Source organism: Sphaeramia orbicularis, chromosome 18 (assembly GCF_902148855.1).
Source record: "Sphaeramia orbicularis chromosome 18, fSphaOr1.1, whole genome shotgun sequence".
NCBI lineage: Eukaryota > Metazoa > Chordata > Actinopteri > Kurtiformes > Apogonidae > Sphaeramia > Sphaeramia orbicularis.
In genome coordinates, this window is record NC_043974.1 from 47,465,733 (window position 1) to 47,485,732 (window position 20,000).

The 20,000-nt window shown below is 39.2% G+C and overlaps 1 protein-coding gene across 1 annotated transcript in view; it reads left to right on the forward strand.

Moving 5' to 3' along the window:
- rell1 (RELT like 1) overlaps positions 1-20,000 on the forward strand; it is a 57,470-nt gene that overhangs the window by 18,879 nt on the left and 18,591 nt on the right. Inside the window, exons 3-5 of the mRNA XM_030161956.1 lie at positions 432-668; positions 12,661-12,891; positions 19,614-19,685. Coding sequence (XP_030017816.1) covers positions 432-668; positions 12,661-12,891; positions 19,614-19,685 — 540 coding nt within the window. The remainder of the gene's footprint in view (positions 1-431; positions 669-12,660; positions 12,892-19,613; positions 19,686-20,000) is intronic.

Below are 20,000 nucleotides of genomic sequence, written 5' to 3' on the forward strand. Positions count from 1 at the left end.
ATTATACGTTTTATTATATATCTTTATTGTTATTTTTAATTTGTGAATAAATATTCGTTATTGCTAATTCATTGATAATACAGAAGCAGGAAGTGAGTGTAAAAACAGAACTGTCAGTAGATTTGTTTGTCCTTCTGTATGTGATATTATCCATGGTTCCTTAATATTTACTTTTTATTTCTTTAAAATTTCTCGCATAGCTTCTTTGCTAAAATGCCGTTTATTACCGTATTATTATTATTATTAGCTAGGCTAACCTGCTAGCACAACACGAGATTTCCTGTTTCCCCTGAATTTATCCGAATTAAAATATTATTTGAATCGGGAAAACCACACCCCGAAAACCAATCAAACTAGATTATACGTTTTATTACATATGTTTATCGTCATTTTAAATTTGTGAATAAATATTCGTTGTTTCTAATTCGCAGAGCTTTCGCCTCCGAAACCGGAAGTGTTCGACAGTCACCCATCTTGTCCGTTGTCAGTGGTGGAACCAGGGCGTATCCGCTCTTTGAGAACCAGGAAACACGTCCGTGTCATCCCCGGTGTCCCTCCTTTAGCTCCGATCGGACCAGGAGTTGGACACCACGGCGTTAACGGACACCTGACTGTCGGAACCAGCTCGGCCCCGGTCGGTTCGATGGCGAACACCACCGCCTCTTCACGTAAGTGTGATCCAGGAGTTAGACGGATCCATCTGCAGAACCAACAGCATCTGAGAAGTTCAGTGTAGAGAGGAGAGAGCAGGAGGGGAAAGTTGGTTTGAAGGGTTCAAATGTGGACAAATGTGGACAAAGGACTGGAATAAAACACAGAAACACAGAAAAAAGACTTTAAAGATGGAGTTTACAGACTTTTACACCTAAATAATGTCAGAGTTTGACTCAGAAAACGTGGAAAAACAATTAAAAACAAACAGAGAATTTGAACTTAATCTGAATTTACAGTTTTATACCAACACTGAATAAATATTACTTTTACATTAATGAGCTTTTCTTTTGTAAAACTAGTTTAATATTCTGCTTTAATGTCACTTTAATGGTTGTAACTGTAGTTTAATAAGTTAATAAATGTATAATACACATTTACACTGAGAGCAATGGAAAGAAATGACACCAGAAAAACACAGAAAAACTGTGAAAACATGAAGGAAACAATGCAACATTTAGGTTTAATATCAGTGTTAGGCCTGTTTCTGTAGAGCACAGGTGTCAAACATGCGGCCCGGGGGCCAAATCTGGCCCGCCAAAGGGTCCGGTCCGGCCCTGGGATGAATTTATGAAATGCAAAAATGGTACTGAATATATGAACAGTCAAGGATGTTAGAGTCATTTTAGGTCAGTTCAGTCTGAAGTGGGTCAGACCAGTAAAATACTGTCAGAATAACTTAGAAATAATGAAAACTGTACATTTGTCTCTGTTTTAGTGTAAAAAAAAAAAGTAAAATTATATAAAAATGTTAACAATTACAGACTAGCCTTTTACAAAAAAAATGTGAATAACTGAAATGTCTTAAGAGAAGTCTGTGGAATTTTATTAATATTCTACTTGTTATTTAATATTTTGTGTATTTGTAGATCCACTGTGATCTGTAAGTTGTGATCCACATTTATAAATGATAAACTAAGGTGGAATATTGTTAACATCGCACTTATTTTACTAATGCATTTTCAGGTTGTTCATATTTGTTCATGTTATGTTCAAGTACAATTCGTAGATGTAAACATTTTCATTATGGAATTCACTTTTTTCACTCAAAAGTTCTTTTCCTATTATTTATATTATTCTACTGGTCCAGCCCACTGTAGATCCATTAGGCTGAACGTGGCCCCTGAACTAAACTGAGTTGGACAGCCCTGCTGCAGAGGTTAAAGGTTAATGTTACAGACAGTTTTTGGGCTTCAGCTAAAAAATCCTATTTATATTTAGATTTGATTTATTATTAATAATTTATGTATATTACATGAATGTTAAGCAATAATAGTATAAGTGTTGACACCATTGTGTGATGCAATCCTATTGGCTGCTAAGATTATAAAACGTCAAGAAAGAGAAGTGGAACTGGAGGCCTGGAGCCTCACAGTCTTTTGACCGTCATGTAATTTAATTTAGAAATTCATCTTTTGTTTGTGTCAATCTAAGTTTTAAGTAAAGACCACAAACAGAAAAGCTGGATTCCAGTCGCTGCACTCACAGTTAATGTTTGGGTTCGAAGTCAAATTCAGTTATTTGAGGTTTTACTGTAAAAGATGAACGACATAAAACATGTAAAACAAAATGAAAGTGACAAAAACAAGATGGAAACACTCAAATATGTTGTATTTTAGGTGATGATGGAGCTAAATCTACTTTACAGACTAAATCCCCGTTGTATTTATTACAATATAAACTGATATTGTGATCGTTTTTTTCCATCTTGTACAAACTTCGTCATCATTTATATGTTTTTGGTGTTTAATGTATTTGTATTTTCCTCTTAAACACTGACTTTCATCACACTCTGGTGGTTTTTCTTATCGTCTCTGTGTTTTTTTTTTATTTTTTTTATTGGTTTTCAGTTGAAGTTTGATGAGTGTGTGTTTGTGTTCTACGTTCTAATGTTTGGGTTCGAAGTCAAATTCAGTTATTTGAGGTTTTATTGTAAAAGATGAAGAACGACATAAAACACGTAAAACAAGATGAAAGTGACCAAAGAAAAGATGGAAACATTTAAATATGTTGTATTTTAGGTGATGATGGAACTAAATCACCTTTACAGACTAAATCCCTGTCGTATTTATCACGATATAAACTGATGTAGTGATCGTTTTTTTCCATCTTGTACAAACTTTGTCATCGTTTACACCAGGGTTCTCCAACTCCTGTTCTGTCAGGTTCCACATTCAGTCTGATCTGATCTGCAGTGGACCCAACCAGGAGAATAAGAACAGAAGAACCCAGAAAGAATGACAACTGCACATTTATGTCTGTGCTTCAGTGCAAAAAAACACCCACAAAATTATGAAAATACTTACTTTTATAAACTATTAAAAAAAAAAAAAAGTGAATAAACTGAAAAAAACGGACATTTCTTCAGATAAATCAGTGTAATTTTCTCAGTCTTCTTCCTCCACTTCTCATTAGTCCATGTGCATTCTGGATCAGATCTCCAAAGACACTAAACACTGAGGAACAGGAAGAAAAGAGTTCAAACTGGACTGAATTTAATACAGACATTTCAGGTTGGACACATTTGTTCAGGTATTCACATTTATTGGTACAGGAGAGTTTGGAAATGGAAAGAGTTTCGGAATTTCATATGATTTTAGCACTTTGAGATTTTTAGATAAAAATGTAAAGTGCATTAAAAATAAAAATTATTAGTAGTAGTAGTAGTAGTATTAGTATGATTAGTATTATTAGTATTAGCACTAAAACAAAGACAAACATTTGAAGTTGTTAATTCAAGATTTTTTGCTAAATTTAAGAATTTTTTTCTTTTTTTTTTTTTTTTGGCTTAATTCCAGATTTTTTTTTATTTTTATTTTTTTTTACTTAATTGAAGATTTATTTATTTATTTATTTGCTTAATTCAACATTTTTCCTTAATTAAAGCTTTTTTTTGCTTAATTCAAGATTTTTTTTCTTACTTAAAGATTTTTTTTTTGCCTAATTAAAGATTTTTGCTAAATTTATTTTCTTTTGTTCAATTCAAGATTTTTTTTTTTTACTTGAATTTTTTTTTTTTTTTTTTTTGCTTAATTCAACATTTTTTCCTTAATTCAAGCTTAAACTTTTTTTTTTTTTTTTTTGCTTAATTCAACCTTTTTTCTTTAATTCAAGATTTTCTTTTTGGCTTAATTCAGTATTTTCATAATTTAATGTTATTTTTTGCACTAAAACAAAGACAAAAATTTTGACGTTTGTACAATTTACAGACATAATGTACTATAATTTTGTCCATCCAACCCAGTAGTAAATGTGCAGTGGTTCTTCTGTGTGGGTTCTTCTGCTGTTCTTATTGGACTGTAGATCAGATTGGTCTGGATGTGGAACCCACACTAACATGAGTTCCACAGCCTGGACTGTGGAATTTAGACACTGTGTAAATTCATCCCAGGGGTCGGACTGGAACCTTTGGGGGTGGGGGGGGCATGTTTGACAGCCGATTTACATGTTTTTGTTGTTGAATATATTTGTAGTTTCCTCTTAAACGCTGACTTTAATCACAGTGTGGTGGTTTTTTATCGTCTGTGGTTTTTTGAATTGGTTTTCAGTTGAAGTTTGATGAGTGTGTGTGTGTGTGTGTGTGTGTGTATGTTCTACGTTCTGCTGGTTGTCGTTGTTGTTTTATCTTCGTTGTTTATCTTTAGTGGAGTTGACGACTGTAACAGGATCTTCTGTGGTCTGCCTAAAAAGTCTATCCGACGACCACAGCTGATCCAGAATGCTGCTGCTCCAGTCCTCACTAAGACCAAAAGAGTGGACCACATCAGTCCAGTTCTCAGGTCTCTACACTGGACCACATCAGTCCAGTTCTCAGGTCTCTACACTGGTCCCTGTCTCGCAGAGAACAGACTTCAAAATTCTCTTACTCGCATATAAAACACTGAATGGTTTAGGCCCAAAATCCATCAGAGACCTTCTAGTCCAGTCTGAACCATCCAGACCACTCAGGTCATCTGGTGCAGGTCTGCTCTGTGTTCCCAAAGTCAGAACTAAACCTGGAGAATCAGCGTTCAGTTTCTATGCTCCGTAGATCTGGAACAAACTACCAGAAAATATCAGGTCTGAGATCTGAGTTCTGTTCAGTCCAGGTTCCAGACTCACCTGTTCACTGCTGCTGCTGACTAAAAGGATTTGGACTTTTTAAATTTTACATTCTCTTTTGAAACTCTGCACTGCAACTCTTACTTTAATGTGTGTTTTTTAATTTTTAATTTTATTTTTATTTTTATTTTTATTTTATTTTTGATTTTAGGTCTTGTTTTCTTACTTGCTGTATTTAATCACCTTTTAATGTTTTAAATGTGTTTCTTTTTCCCTGTCGTCGTATTTCATGTCCTGTGTGAAGCTCCTTGAATTGCCTTGTTGCTGAAATGTGCGACACAAATAAACTTGCCTTGTTTTCCTGGGGTTCACTGGATTAGAGCTGATCATCCTCCAGTCGTTTCCATTGGGATGTGTTTACGTCACATGGAACCGGTTTTAAATTCAGCCTTTCTTCTGCGTCTTCGTCTCCAGTTTCTTGCGTTCGCTGTTGATGGATGGAACGTGTTCAGATGACAGTGATTTAGAAAAAGTGTGGACGTTCAGGTTTTCAGCTGCAGTAAAATGTGTGTTTGTGAATAAATGATCCACCTTGAACCCCAGAACAGTTTTAAACCCACAGCCTTTCACTCTAATGTGATGTTGTGGTGAAGTGACGGCTGAGATCCACTCCCATGGTTTAATGGATCAGATCTGGTATTTAGGACAAAAACAGACAGATGGAGGAAGTAATGACAGATGTTAGCCATGGTAGCATGGATGTCATTCATTATGTGTCCAAAAGTCTGTGGACACGTTGAATCCAGGGGTTAAACCACCCAAAAGCAAACCAAACATAAAACCAACAACCAAGTAAAAAAAATTACCCAAAAACCCAGAACGGAAGAAACACAGAAGAGATCTGGACTCCTCCCTCTCCTCAGACTCCTCCCTCTCCTCAGACTTCCCTCTCTTCAGACTCCTCCCTCTCTTCAGACTCCTCCCTCTCCTCAGACTCCTCCCTCTCCTCAGACTCCTCCCTCTCCCCAGACTTCCCTCTCCTCAGACTCCTCCCTCTCTTCAGACTTCCCTCTCCTCAGACTCCTCCCTCTCTTCAGACTTCCCTCTCCTCAGACTCCTCCCTCTCTTCAGACTCCTCCCTCTCCCCAGACTTCCCTCTCTTCAGACTCCTCCCTCTCCTCAGTCTCCTCCCTCTTCTCAGACTCCTCCCTCTCTTCAGACTCCTCCCTCTCTTCAGTCTCCTCCCTCTCCTCAGACTCCTCCCTCTCCTCAGACTCCTCCCTCTCTTCAGACTCTTCCCTCTCTTCAGACTCCTCCCTCTCCTCAGACTCTTCCCTCTCCTCAGACTCCTCCCTCTCTTCAGACTCTTCCCTCTCTTCAGACTCCTCCCTCTCCTCAGACTCCTCCCTCTCCTCAGACTCTTCCCTCTCCTCAGACTCTTCCCTCTCCTCAGACTCCTCCCTCTCTTCAGTCTCCTCCCTCTCCTCAGACTTCCCTCTCTTCAGACTCCTCCCTCTCTTCAGTCTCCTCCTTCTCCTCAGACTTCCCTCTCTTCAGACTCCTCCCTCTCTTCAGTCTCCTCCCTCTCCTCAGACTCCTCCCTCTCCTCAGACTCCTCCTCCAGCTCTTCCAGGTGGACCCCAGGTGTTCCCAGTCCAGTCCACAGTCATAGTCTCTCCAGCGTGTCCTAGGTCTTCCTCAGGTCTCCTCCTGGTGGGACATGACCGGAACACCTCCCCAGGGAGGAGTCCAGGAGGATCTGAACCAGACGTCTGATCCACCTCAGCTGGTTCCTCTGGATGTGGAGGAGCAGCGGTTCTACTCTAAGCTCCTCCCTCCTGACTGAGCTCCTCCCCCTATCCCTAAGGGTGGACCCACCCACTCTACGGAGGAAACCCTTTTAGACCGCTTGTATCCTGGATCTGGTCCTTTCGGTCCTGACCCACAGCTCATGACCACAGATGGGGGTAGGAACGTAGGCTGAGCAGTAAATGGAGACCTTCTCCTTTGGTTCAGTTTCCAGGTATTAGTCTGTGTTCATCAGGGGATTAAGAGAATAATTGGACAAACAGAGGGTGGAGCTAAACCTGACGGACCAGTGGGTGACAGGGATGAACATCTGCAGCTGAACCACATCCTCTGAGCAGTGATTTTAAAGAAGTCTGCTGATGTCGACACGTTTAGTGCCCACTGAAAGACCAAAAAGAAGAAGTGAAACTGTGAAAGAAGGAGGAGGAGGAGAAGGACAAGACAAAGGAGGGGGTGAAGATGGAGGAGAAGAAAACAAAGAACGAGAAAAAGAAGACAACTAAGGAGTAGTAGTAGAACACACATGGGCTGAACATCATTAGGTCTTTGTTTTTTACGTCATTCTGTGACGGAGAACATTTAGTATTATTCTGCACCTGAGGATATTATGGACAGTTTGTCTTCAGTTTGTCTTCAGTTTGTTTTTGTCTTCAGTTTGTCTTCAGTTTGTCTTCAGTTTGTCTCTGTCTTCAGTTTGTCTTCAGTTTGTTTTTGTCTTCAGTTTGTTTTTGTCTTCAGTTTGTCTTCAGTTTGTCTTCAGTTTGTTTTTGTCTTCAGTTTGTCTTCAGTTTGTCTTCAGTTTGTCTCTGTCTTCAGTTTGTCTTCAGTTTGTTTTTGTCTTCAGTTTGTCTTCAGTTTGTCTTCAGTTTGTTTTTGTCTTCAGTTTGTCTTCAGTTTGTCTTCAGTTTGTCTTCAGTTTGTTTTTGTCTTCAGTTTGTCTTCAGTTTGTTTTTGTCTTCAGTTTGTCTTCAGTTTGTTTTTGTCTTCAGTTTGTCTTCAGTTTGTCTTCAGTTTGTTTTTGTCTTCAGTTTGTCTTCAGTTTGTCTTCAGTTTGTCTCTGTCTTCAGTTTGTCGTCAGTTTGTTTTTGTCTTCAGTTTGTCTTCAGTTTGTTTTTGTCTTCAGTTTGTCTTCAGTTTGTCTTCAGTTTGTCTTCAGTTTGTCGTCAGTTTGTTTTGTCTTCAGTTTGTTTTTGTCTTCAGTTTGTCTTCAGTTTGTCTTCAGTTTGTCTCTGTCTTCAGTTTGTCTTCAGTTTGTCTTCAGTTTGTCTCTGTCTTCAGTTTGTCTTCAGTTTGTTTTTGTCTTCAGTTTGTCTTCAGTTTGTTTTTGTCTTCAGTTTGTCTTCAGTTTGTCTTCAGTTTGTCTTCAGTTTGTTTTTGTCTTCAGTTTGTCGTCAGTTTGTTTTTGTCTTCAGTTTGTTTTTGTCTTCAGTTTGTCTCAGTTTGTCTCAGTTTGTCTTCAGTTTGTCTTCAGTTTGTCTCTGTCTTCAGTTTGTCTTCAGTTTGTTTTTGTCTTCAGTTTGTCTCAGTTTGTCTTCAGTTTGTCTTCAGTTTGTTTTTGTCTTCAGTTTGTCTTCAGTTTGTTTTTGTCTTCAGTTTGTTTTTGTCTTCAGTTTGTCTCAGTTTGTCTCAGTTTGTCTTCAGTTTGTCTTCAGTTTGTCTCTGTCTTCAGTTTGTCTTCAGTTTGTTTTTGTCTTCAGTTTGTCTCAGTTTGTCTTCAGTTTGTTTTTGTCTTCAGTTTGTCTCAGTTTGTCTTCAGTTTGTCTTCAGTTTGTCTCTGTCTTCAGTTTGTCTTCAGTTTGTTTTTGTCTTCAGTTTGTCTCAGTTTGTCTTCAGTTTGTCTTCAGTTTGTTTTTGTCTTCAGTTTGTCTTCAGTTTGTTTTTGTCTTCAGTTTGTCTGTCCTCTGGTCTGTCTTCAGTTTGTCTTCAGTTTGTTTTTGTCTTCAGTTTGTTTTTGTCTTCAGTTTGTCTGTCCTCTGGTCTGTCTTCAGTTTGTCTTCAGTTTGTTTTTGTCTTCAGTTTGTTTTTGTCTTCAGTTTGTCTGTCCTCTGGTCTGTCTTCAGTTTGTCTTCAGTTTGTCCGTCCTCTCTTCAAAGGCCTGTTGTGTGTTTGAACTGGAATGTGTCATGTAGTTGAGGATCCTCAGGGGGGCGTGGCCTACAGTGTGTACAGAAGTGTGGGAGCTCTGCTGTCAATCATCCAGGTGTTCATGTGTTTCACTGTGGAACTGTTCAGTTCATGATTCAGAGTCAGAGTCGGTGGGCTGTGATTGGGATTATTAACGCAAATGAGTCAAGACACTTAACGTTACAGTTCCAAAGTGGTGTTAGCTAAACGCAAAGACGCAATAAGAAAAAAAACAAACAACAACAACAAAACAACACAAAAGAACCGACAAAAAACACCTAATAACACACAAGATAAAAAGGACGCAAAAGACACAACAAGTAAAAAAACAAGTAAAAATCAGCTGGTCCATCCTTTCATCTATTCATCTATTCATCCATCCTTTCATTCATTCATCTGTTCATCTATTCATTCCCTCTTCCATCCATCCATCCTTTCATCTATTCATCCTTTCATTCCCTCTTCCATCCATCCTTTCATTTCATCCATCCGTCTGTCCGTCCGTCCATCCGTCCTTTAATTCATTCATCTAGTCATCCTTTCATTCCCTCTTCCGTCTGTCCATCCATCCTTTCATCTATTCATCCTTTCATTCCCTCATCCATCCATCCATCCATCCATCCTTTCATTTCATCCATCCGTCTATCCGTCCATCCATCCGTCCTTTAATTCATTCATCTATTCATCCTTTCATTCACTCTTCCATCCATCTGTCCATCCATCCTTTCATTCCCTCTTCCATCCATCCATTCATCCATCCATCCATCCATCCATCCTTTCATTCATTCATCTAGTCATCCTTTCATTCCCTCTTCCGTCTGTCCATCCATCCTTTCATCTATTCATCCTTTCATTCCCTCATCCATCCATCCATCCATCCATCCTTTCATTTCATCCATCCGTCTATCCGTCCATCCATCCGTCCTTTAATTCATTCATCTATTCATCCTTTCATTCACTCTTCCATCCATCTGTCCATCCATCCTTTCATTCCCTCTTCCATCCATCCATTCATCCATCCATCCATCCATCCATCCATCCATCCTTTCATTCATTCATCTATTCATCCTTTCATTCCCTCATCTATCCATCCATCCTTTCATTCATTCATCTATTCATCCTTTCATTCCCTCATCCATCCATCCATCCATCCATCCCTTCATTCATTCATCTATTCATCCTTTCATTCCCTCATCCATCCATCCTTTCATTTCATCCATCCGTCTGTCCGTCCGTCCATCCGTCCTTTAATTCATTCATCTAGTCATCCTTTCATTCACTCTTCCATCCATCTGTCCATCCATCCTTTCATTCCCTCTTCCGTCTGTCCATCCATCCTTTCATCTATTCATCCTTTCATTCCCTCATCCATCCATCCATCCATCCATCCTTTCATTTCATCCATCCGTCTATCCGTCCATCCATCCGTCCTTTAATTCATTCATCTATTCATCCTTTCATTCACTCTTCCATCCATCTGTCCATCCATCCTTTCATTCCCTCTTCCATCCATCCATTCATCCATCCATCCATCCTTTCATTCATTCATCTATTCATCCTTTCATTCCCTCATCCATCCATCCATCCATCCATCCATCCATCCATCCTTTCATTCATTCATCTATTCATCCTTTCATTCCCTCATCCATCCATCCATCCATCCCTTCATTCATTCATCTATTCATCCTTTCATTCCCTCATCCATCCATCCATCCATCCATCATTCATTCATCTATTCACCCTTTCATTCCCCCATCCATCCATCCATCCTTTCCTTTCATCCATCCGTCTGCCCGTCCATCCATCCATCCTTTAATTCATTCATCTATTCATCCTTTCATTCCCTCATCCATCCATCCATCCATCCATCATTCATTCATCTATTCATCCTTTCATTCCCCCATCCATCCATCCATCCATCCATCTGTCCCTGGACACCACATGGACCCACAGGGGGACGTCCTTCACTAGATTAACCAATGACAGGCCCAAGGTCGGAGCATGCTCAGTGTAATCAGGGCGTTAATGGGCTTTAAGTCCTTCAGCTGTTCGTTCCAGTGTGTGTGTGTGTGTGTGTGTGTGTGTGTGTGTGTGTGTGTGTGTGTGTGTGTGTGGGTTCACTGGGTTCATGTGGACAACACAGGCTCTGTCATGTGACCTGTGGGCTTTGATTGACAGCTGGGAGGCCTGAAAAAACTGAAAAAAACAGACTGGAGCGTTAGTTTGGAAGTTTCCAGAACGATGTTGCAGATTTTGATCTGAAAATGAAGAGCATCGACATAAAATATAGAATAGAGAAAAAGTTAGTAGTTAGCTAAACCGAATGCTAACCTAGCAAGCGTTACGCCCTGCTTTTCCTTAGCTCCGCCCCTTTTCCCAAATATGGTCACTGCGGACTCCAAACATAGAAAACGCAAACAAGGTGAAAAACGCACGATGAAAGAACACAAGATGCAATCGACGTACGAACACGAAAAGACAGAATTGATGTAAAAAATGCTAAACAACGTAATTGACAAAAAACAACATGATAAAAATAACAAAAAAACAAAACACAGGACAAAGTAGACGTGAAAAACAAAATCAACGTAAAAAACTGAAGTAAGATAATAACGATGTAAAAGACGCAACTGATGAAAGTAACGAAAACTAAACCCGAACGCTTTAAAACAAGTGACAAAAAGATTGAACAAGATGAAGGCGTTAAACCTTGTCCTTCCTTAGCTCCACCCTCTTTTCCCAAATAAGGTCACTTATATGCTACGCAATAAAAGAAACGTAAAAAAATCACGATAGAATGAAAGGGAATTAAAAGACGCAACACGACATAAACAACCTAAAAATACAGTAAATACAAGCGATGTCATACCTTACACTTCCTCAGCCCCGCCCTCTTTCCCAAATATGGTCACTTCCAGGTCAAACGTAAAAACAGATGGTTATTTGTGTTTTTGGAAATATTTGTAAAATACGGAACAGGACAAAAATGATGCAAAAAAATGAAAGCAACGTAAAAGATGAAAATTACACCAGCACTTCCTCAGCTCCACCCTCTTTACCAAATATGGTCACTGCAGACTCCAAACATAGAAAAATAGTACGCAAACAAGTTGAAAGACACAAGACCACGATGAAAAAACACAAAATGCAATCGGCGTAAGAACACGAAAAGACAAAACCGATGTAAAAAATGCTAAACAATATAATCAACAAAAAAAACCCTCAACATGATGAAAACAAAAAAATGAAATAAAATACTAGACAAAGTTGACGTGAAAAACGCAAAAATAATAAATCAACATGAAAACCTGCGAAAAGACAATAATGATGTAAAAGACACAACTGATGAAAGTAACGAAAACTAAACCCGAACCCTTTAAAACAAAAGTGACGTAAAAGATTGAAAGAGATGAAGACGTCAAACCTTTTGCTGCCTTAGCTCCGCCCTCTTTTCCCTAATAAGGTCACTTATATGCTATGCGATGAAAGAAACGTACAAGATCGCAGGTGAAAGGACTGTGAAAAATTGCAATAAAATTAAAGCGAATTAAAAGATGCAACATGACACAAACAACCTAAAAATACAGTAAATAATAGTGATGTCATACCTTACACTTCCTCAGCCCCACCCTCTTTCCCAAATATGGTCACTTCCAGATCTAATGTAAAAACAGTTATTTGTGGTTTGGAAATATTCATAAAATACCCAACAGGACAAAGATGACGCAAAAAAATGAAAGCAACGCAAAAGATGAAAATTACACCAGCACTTCCTCAGCTCCACCCTCGTCACCAAATATGGTCATAACAACAACTCGACAAAAATGGTATTTTGGTAAACTGGAGTTTTCCAACACTATAGAACACTTTACAGTAGGGGCCTGTGTCGTCTGTGTGGGAGGGGCTGAAGTGGGCGGAGCATCAACAGGTGATCAGCGGTCCTCTATTCTAACCCTCGTCTCCTGTGTCCTGTAGCGGGTCAGGCCACGCCCCCTGAAGGCGGTGGGCGTGGCAGCAGCTCGGTGGACCAGACGGCGTTCGTGCTGGTGCCGGCGTTCTTCCTGCTGGGTCTGCTGGGCGTGGTCATCTGTCACGTGTTGAAGAGGAAGGGTTACCGTTGTACGACCGAGGCCCAGGACCAGGACCAGGACCAGGACCTGGACAAGGACCAGTACCAAGGACTGGATCGGGACGTCGAGATGGGAGGTGAGGACGCTTAGACCGCCGCGGTGTGTCAAAACCGGACGCCAAAGGGTCCGATCCGCCAAAAGTGAAACTGAACATATGAACATACGATGACGTCAAAGAGGATTGAGCTCAGGTTCCACAAACAGAACCATGTGATCTAAAGTCCAACAATAACAGCAGAACCTTTAAGGAATGATGCACCTTTAATGTAACGTCAGCAAATATGTCTGTGATTAATGACGAGAAAATATTGTATTTGTTTTAATGCAAAAAGAACATGACATTATGAAAATATTTACATTTACATTTAAAATAATAATAATAATAATAATAATAATAATAATAATAATAATAATAATAATAAATTAAAATAAATTAATAAAAATAAATGTGTTCATTTATTTCATTCATGGTTGTGCGTTTCATCAACAAACATTCAATAATCATCAAGAGAACAACATGCACACACCCATGGTCAAAAAGGAGCAGGATGAAGAAAATCTTAAATAAATCTTCAATAAAAACTAAAAATTAAAAAAATAATAATAAATAAATAAAATAAAATAAAAAACTAAACTAAATAGATAAAAAAAAATACATAATGACTGCACATTTACTTTAATGTAAACATATTATATGTCTATAAATAATGACAGTTATTAAATATTGTATTTGATTTAGTGCAAAATAACATGAAATTATGAAAATATTGACATTTACATTTAAAATAAAAAAATAAATAAATAAAATAATTAATTTAAATAAATAAATTAAATTAAATTTAAAAAATTATAAATAAATAAATGAATAAACCAAAAAACAAACTAAATAAATAAAAAAATAAAACAAAAAAAAATACAAAATATATTTTAATTAAAAAAACAAAACATTTACAAACTATCCTTTAATAATAAAATGTAGATTATCTGAACCCATATGAACCTGAACTGTCTAAAGTAAATGAACTGTAATTGGACCCATGTTCTGTCTGTTATTACATGTTTAGTACCTTTGATCTGATCTGTATAAATGATAAACTGAGCTGTGATATTTGTTCAGTTACACTGATTTTCTTCAGACATTTCAGTTTTTTCAGCGTATTCACATCTTTTTGGTTTGGATAGTTTGTAAATGTAAATATTTTCATAATTTAATGTTATTATTTTTGCACTAAAATGGACAAACATTCGTTGTCATTATTTCTGGGTTCTTCAGTTCTTCTCCTGGTTCTGACCCACTTCAGATCACACTGGTCTGAATGTGGAACTGGACCGTCCTGGTTCTGGCCCGCTTCAGATCATACTGGTCTGGATGTGGAACTGGACCGTCCTGGTTCTGACCCACTTCAGATCATACTGGTCTGGATGTGGAACTGGACCGTCCTGGTTCTGACCCACTTCAGATCATACTGGTCTGGATGTGGAACTGGACCGTTGTCCTCAGATGTTGTTTGGTAAATGCAGAAGGCGTCGTCCACATGACTCAGTGTACGTGAGCTTGTCCACTTCCTGTCCTGATCATGTGACTTCATGTGGGTTCGACTCATGAGAGGAAGACACAGATTCACTGGATGTTCCTGAATGTTTCAGATCCAGACCAGTTAGAACACAAACACCTGGATTCAACAGGTCCACAGAGTCTGGACACGTGGACTGTCACATACATGACACATTCCTCATATTAGACTCAGATTACTCTGCTGTTAGACTCAGATTACTCTGCTGTTAGACTCAGATTACTCTGCTGTTGGACTCAGATTACTCTGCTGTTAGACTCAGATTACTCTGCTGTTGGACTCAGATTACTTTGCTGTTGGACTCAGATTACTCTGCTGTTAGACTCAGATTACTCTGGTGTTGGACTCAGATTACTTTGCTGTTGGACTCAGGTTACTCTGCTGTTGGACTCAGATTACTCTGCTGTTGGACTCAGATTACTTTGCTGTTGGACTCAGATTACTCTGCTGTTGGACTCAGATTACTCTGCTGTTGGACTCAGATTACTCTGCTGTTAGACTCAGATTACTCTGCTGTTGGACTCAGATTACTCTGCTCTTGGACTCAGATTACTCTGCTGTTGGACTCAGATTACTCTGCTGTTGGACTCAGATTACACTGCTTTTGGACTCAGATTACACTGCTCTTGTACTCAGATTACTCTGCTCTTGGACTCAGATTACACTGCTTTTGGACTCAGATTACTCTGCTGTTGGACTCAGATTACACTGCTTTTGGACTCAGATTACACTGCTCTTGGACTCAGATTACTCTGGTGTTGGACTCAGATTACTCTGCTCTTGGACTCAGATTACTCTGGTGTTGGACTCAGATTACTCTGCTCTTGGACTCAGATTACTCTGGTGTTGGACTCAGATTACTCTGCTGTTGGACTCAGATTACTCTGGTGTTGGACTCAGATTACTCTGCTCTTGGACTCAGATTACTCTGGTGTTGGACTCAGATTACACTGCTCTTGGACTCAGATTACTCTGCTGTTGGACTCAGATTACTCTGCTGTTGGACTCAGATTACTCTGCTGTCGGACTCAGATTACTCTGCTCTTGGACTCAGATTACTCTGCTGTCGGACTCAGATTACTCTGCTGTAGGACTCAGATTACTCTGCTGTTGGACTCAGATTACTCTGCTGTTGGACTGGTGTTGGACTGTGGAGTCGTTGACGTCCTGGTGTTAAACGTCCTCGTTCTGACTCTGAATCGTCCTTTTCCTCAAACACTGGCCTTTGAAGGACAAACCCTGAGCTTGTCGTCATATTAATAATAATAATGTGGAGATAATTAAACGGCGTGGACAGACAGACGTGGACGTATCAGACCCACCGTCCTGTCGTCCACTGGAATATTAAAAACACCATGAAGCGCAGAAACGTACACTACAGCCGCTTCAGCCTCACAACCATCTACGACACAAATACATACATGTAAATATACAGTCTACACAGTCTGAGACTCAAATGATCATATATGGGTATTTCAGATTCTACACAGCTGACCTACATGTGTTCTAAAGGTTCAAGTCACCATTTCCTGTGACCTTTGACCCCATGACAACAAACGGCCCAAGTAGAAACACCTGACAGGAGTTCAATCAAACAACAGTATTTTAAACGGCTTTGGTCATTTTGTTGATCGTTTGGTCATTTTTGTGTCCACTTGCTCCGCCCACTGGTGTTAGTCATTCCCCTGTAGCTCCGCCCATTGGTGTCAGCCATTCCCCTCTAACTCCGCCCCCTGGTGTCAGTCATTCCCCTCTAACTCCGCCCACTGGTGTCAGTCATTCCCCTCTAGCTCCGCCCATTGGTGTCAGTCATTCCCCTCTAACTCCGCCCCCTGGTGTCAGTCATTCCCCTCTAGCTCCGCCCCCTGGTGTCAGTCATTCCCCTCTAGCTCCGCCCCTTGGTGTTGGTCATTGCTCTGCCCCCTGGTGTGGGTCAGTGGTCCACCTGGTCCACCTGTGGTCCACCTGTGGTCCATCTGGTCCAGCTGGTCCAGGTGTGAGTTCTTTTTCTGTCAGTCCACTTCAGTCCTGTCCTTTTGTCCTCAACAGGACAAACCTGTTTCCTTTCATCGGTCCAAACAAAAGAGTGAAAGGCCTCGTAGACGTCAGCGGGTCTGGGTTTGGATCCGGTTTCAGTCTGTGCAGGTTCCTTCCATCAGGACTGGACCCCCCTGGACCAGGTTTCAGTCTGTGCAGGTTCCTTCCATCAGGACTGGACCCCCCTGGACCAGGTTTCAGTCTGTGCAGGTTCCTTCCATCAGGACTGGACCCCCCTGGACCAGGTTTCAGTCTGTGCAGGTTCCTTCCATTAGGACTGGACCCCCCTGGACCAGGTTTCAGTCTGTGCAGGTTCCTTCTATCAGGACTGGACCCCCCTGGACCAGGTTTCAGTCTGTGCAGGTTCCTTCCATTAGGACTGGACCCCCCTGGACCAGGTTTCAGTCTGTGCAGGTTCCTTCCATCAGGACTGGACCCCCCTGGACCAGGTTTCAGTCTGTGCAGGTTCCTTCCATCAGGACTGGACCCCCCTGGACCAGGTTTCAGTCTGTGCAGGTTCCTTCCATCAGGACTGGACCCCCTGGACCAGGTTTCAGTCTGTGCAGGTTCCTTCCATCAGGACTGGACCCCCCTGGACCAGGTTTCAGTCTGTGCAGGTTCCTTCCATCAGGACTGGACCCCCCTGGACCAGGTTTCAGTCTGTGCAGGTTCCTTCCATCAGGACTGGACCCCCCTGGACCAGGTTTCAGTCTGTGCAGGTTCCTTCCATCAGGACTGGACCCCCCTGGACCAGGTTTCAGTCTGTGCAGGTTCCTTCCATCAGGACTGGACCCCCCTGGACCAGGTTTACTGATTAATGCGATTAACAGGAAGCTCCTCCCTGACATTGTTTCAGTATCCGACGGCGGTGGTCCTGCACAGGAAACTGGACCAGAGGTCAAAGGTCACAGACCGGCCCACACCCAGACCCAGACCCAGACCCAGACCCTCACAATCAGAACCAGAACCAGAACAGGTTATGAATCCCAAAGGAAATTTCAAAGAGTAACAGGAAAAGAGTGATTAATATTACAAAAAAATAAATAAATAAATAAATAAAAAAAAAAAAAAAAAAAAATATATATATATATATATATATATATAATACAATATAATTTAATAATGTAATACAATATAACATAATATAATATAATATAATGCATGAGATGAATGAGTTTCACTGGATGACAAAGTACAGATGAGCAGGAATAATGGACTACTAGTGGAACCTGTTCCATAGGTTCAGTCCAGACTAGGACTGAAATGTTTTTATGTTTTAGTTCAGGACACATTTTATCGATGACATCAGGTCTGATCCACTTAAATAGACCTGGATCCACCCAAAACCACTGACACTTTCACTAAGGTGGTCCTTTTGGGTCATTTGGTCGGTTATTTAGTTCATTTTTGTTTATATTTTAGATCATTTTGTCTATTTTTCTTCATTTTGTTCATTATTTTGTCCATTTTTGTTTATATTTTTGTTCATTTTGTTGATTATTTTGTCCAGTTTTGTTTATATTTTAGATCATTTTGTCTATTTTCGTTCATTTTGTTGGTTATTTTGTTTATTTTTGTTTATATTTTTGTTCATTTTGTTGATTATTTTGTCCATTTTTGTTTATTTTTAGATCATTTTGTCTATTTTTGTTCATTTTGTTGGTTATTTTGTCCATTTTTGTTTATATTTTTTTTCTTTTTGTTGATTATTTTGTCTTTTTGTTTATATTTTAGATCATTTTGTCTATTTTTGCTAATTTTGTTGGTTATTTTGTCCATTTTTGTTTATATTTTTGTTCATTTTGTTGATTATTTTGTCCATTTTTGTTTATTTTTAGATCATTTTGTCTATTTTTGTTCATTTTGTTGGTTATTTTGTCCATTTTTGTTTATATTTTTTTTCTTTTTGTTGATTATTTTGTCTTTTTGTTTATATTTTTAGATCATTTTGTCTATTTTTGTTCATTTTGTTGGTTATTTTGTCCATTTTTGTTTATATTTTTGTTCATTTTGTTGATTATTTTGTCCATTTTTGTTTATTTTTAGATCATTTTGTCTATTTTCATTCATTTTGTTGGTTATTTTGTCCATTTTTGTTTATATTTTTGTTCATTTTGTTGATTATTTTGTCCAGTTTTGTTTATTTTTAGATCATTTTGTCTATTTTTGTTCATTTTGTTGGTTATTTTGTCTTTTTGTTTATATTTCAGATCATTTTGTCTATTTTTGTTCATTTTGTTGGTTATTTTGTCTTTTTGTTTATATTTCAGATCATTTTGTCTATTTTTGTTCATTTTGTTGGTTATTTTGTTTCTTTCGCTCACGTTTTGCTTCACCGTCTTTCTGTTTGTGGCTCTTTTCTCTTCTTTTTCTTACATTTGTTCCACCTCAGTAAATTAATGCCATAAATGTCCTATCATCTGAACTAAAGGGTTAAAGACATGTTAAGGTCAAAGGTCACGCTGAATGCAACCCCTGTGGTTTGCAGAAGCTGAAACATCACAGTAAAACGAAGCCTGAATTCCATCCAGCCGAGTAAATCTGAGTCTGTTTGGATTCAACCTCAGATGATGTTCACAGTTGAATTCCTCTCGTCTGTTTCTTCTCTGACTCTAAACTGGAGGTGTTTTTTCTGTTTTCTGATGAAAGACTGACTCATAAACTCATAAACTCAGACGTTTATCGACCCTGTGAATCCACTGGAGTAAAACCAGTCTGTGGACTTTGACCTGACGAACAAACCCACAGTTAGGGACTTATTATGGGATGTCTGGTTTGTCCACATGGCAGCGTCATTTGCATCAAACACTGACTCATTCTACACATTTATTTACAGGATTATTTATTCTCGTTTTCCTCGTAGACCAGAGTCATCGTAGACGAGAAAAAAGGATATTTAGCTAAAATACTGGAACGTTGTTGTTACTTTTCTCTGTTTTTATTCCCATTTTCCACTAAAACCCCCAGAGGCTGATTACGGTTGAGTTCAACAGGACGTTATTTTGGACAAAAACATGACAGTAAAGTTAAATTCATAAAGAAACACCGTTTTTTTTACAGTCAATATTAAGACAAACAACTGCACTGTCCTTTAGTTTTCCACTGAATGAGATTAAACTTTGTCCTAAAACTGGTCAAAGTTTACGATAAAACTTTACTTTCTGATTTTGTGTTTCTGTTTTTCCAGATCTCGACGACACCTTCAGCGACAACAACGACACCGTTGGACAGATCGTTCATTACATCATGAAAAACCAAGGTAGACGACCGGAAACAAACACCAGACCAACGCACTAACGCTAATTACACTGACGCTAACTACACTGACGCTAACTATACTGACGCTAACTACACTAACGCTAACTACACTGACGCTAACTACACTGACGCTAACTACACTAACACTAACTACACTGACGCTAACTACACTGACGCTAACTATACTGACGCTAACTACACTGACGCTAACTACACTGACACTAACTACACTAACACTAACTACACTGATGCTAACTACACTGACGCTAACTACACTAACACTAACGCTAACTACACTGACGCTAACTACACTAAC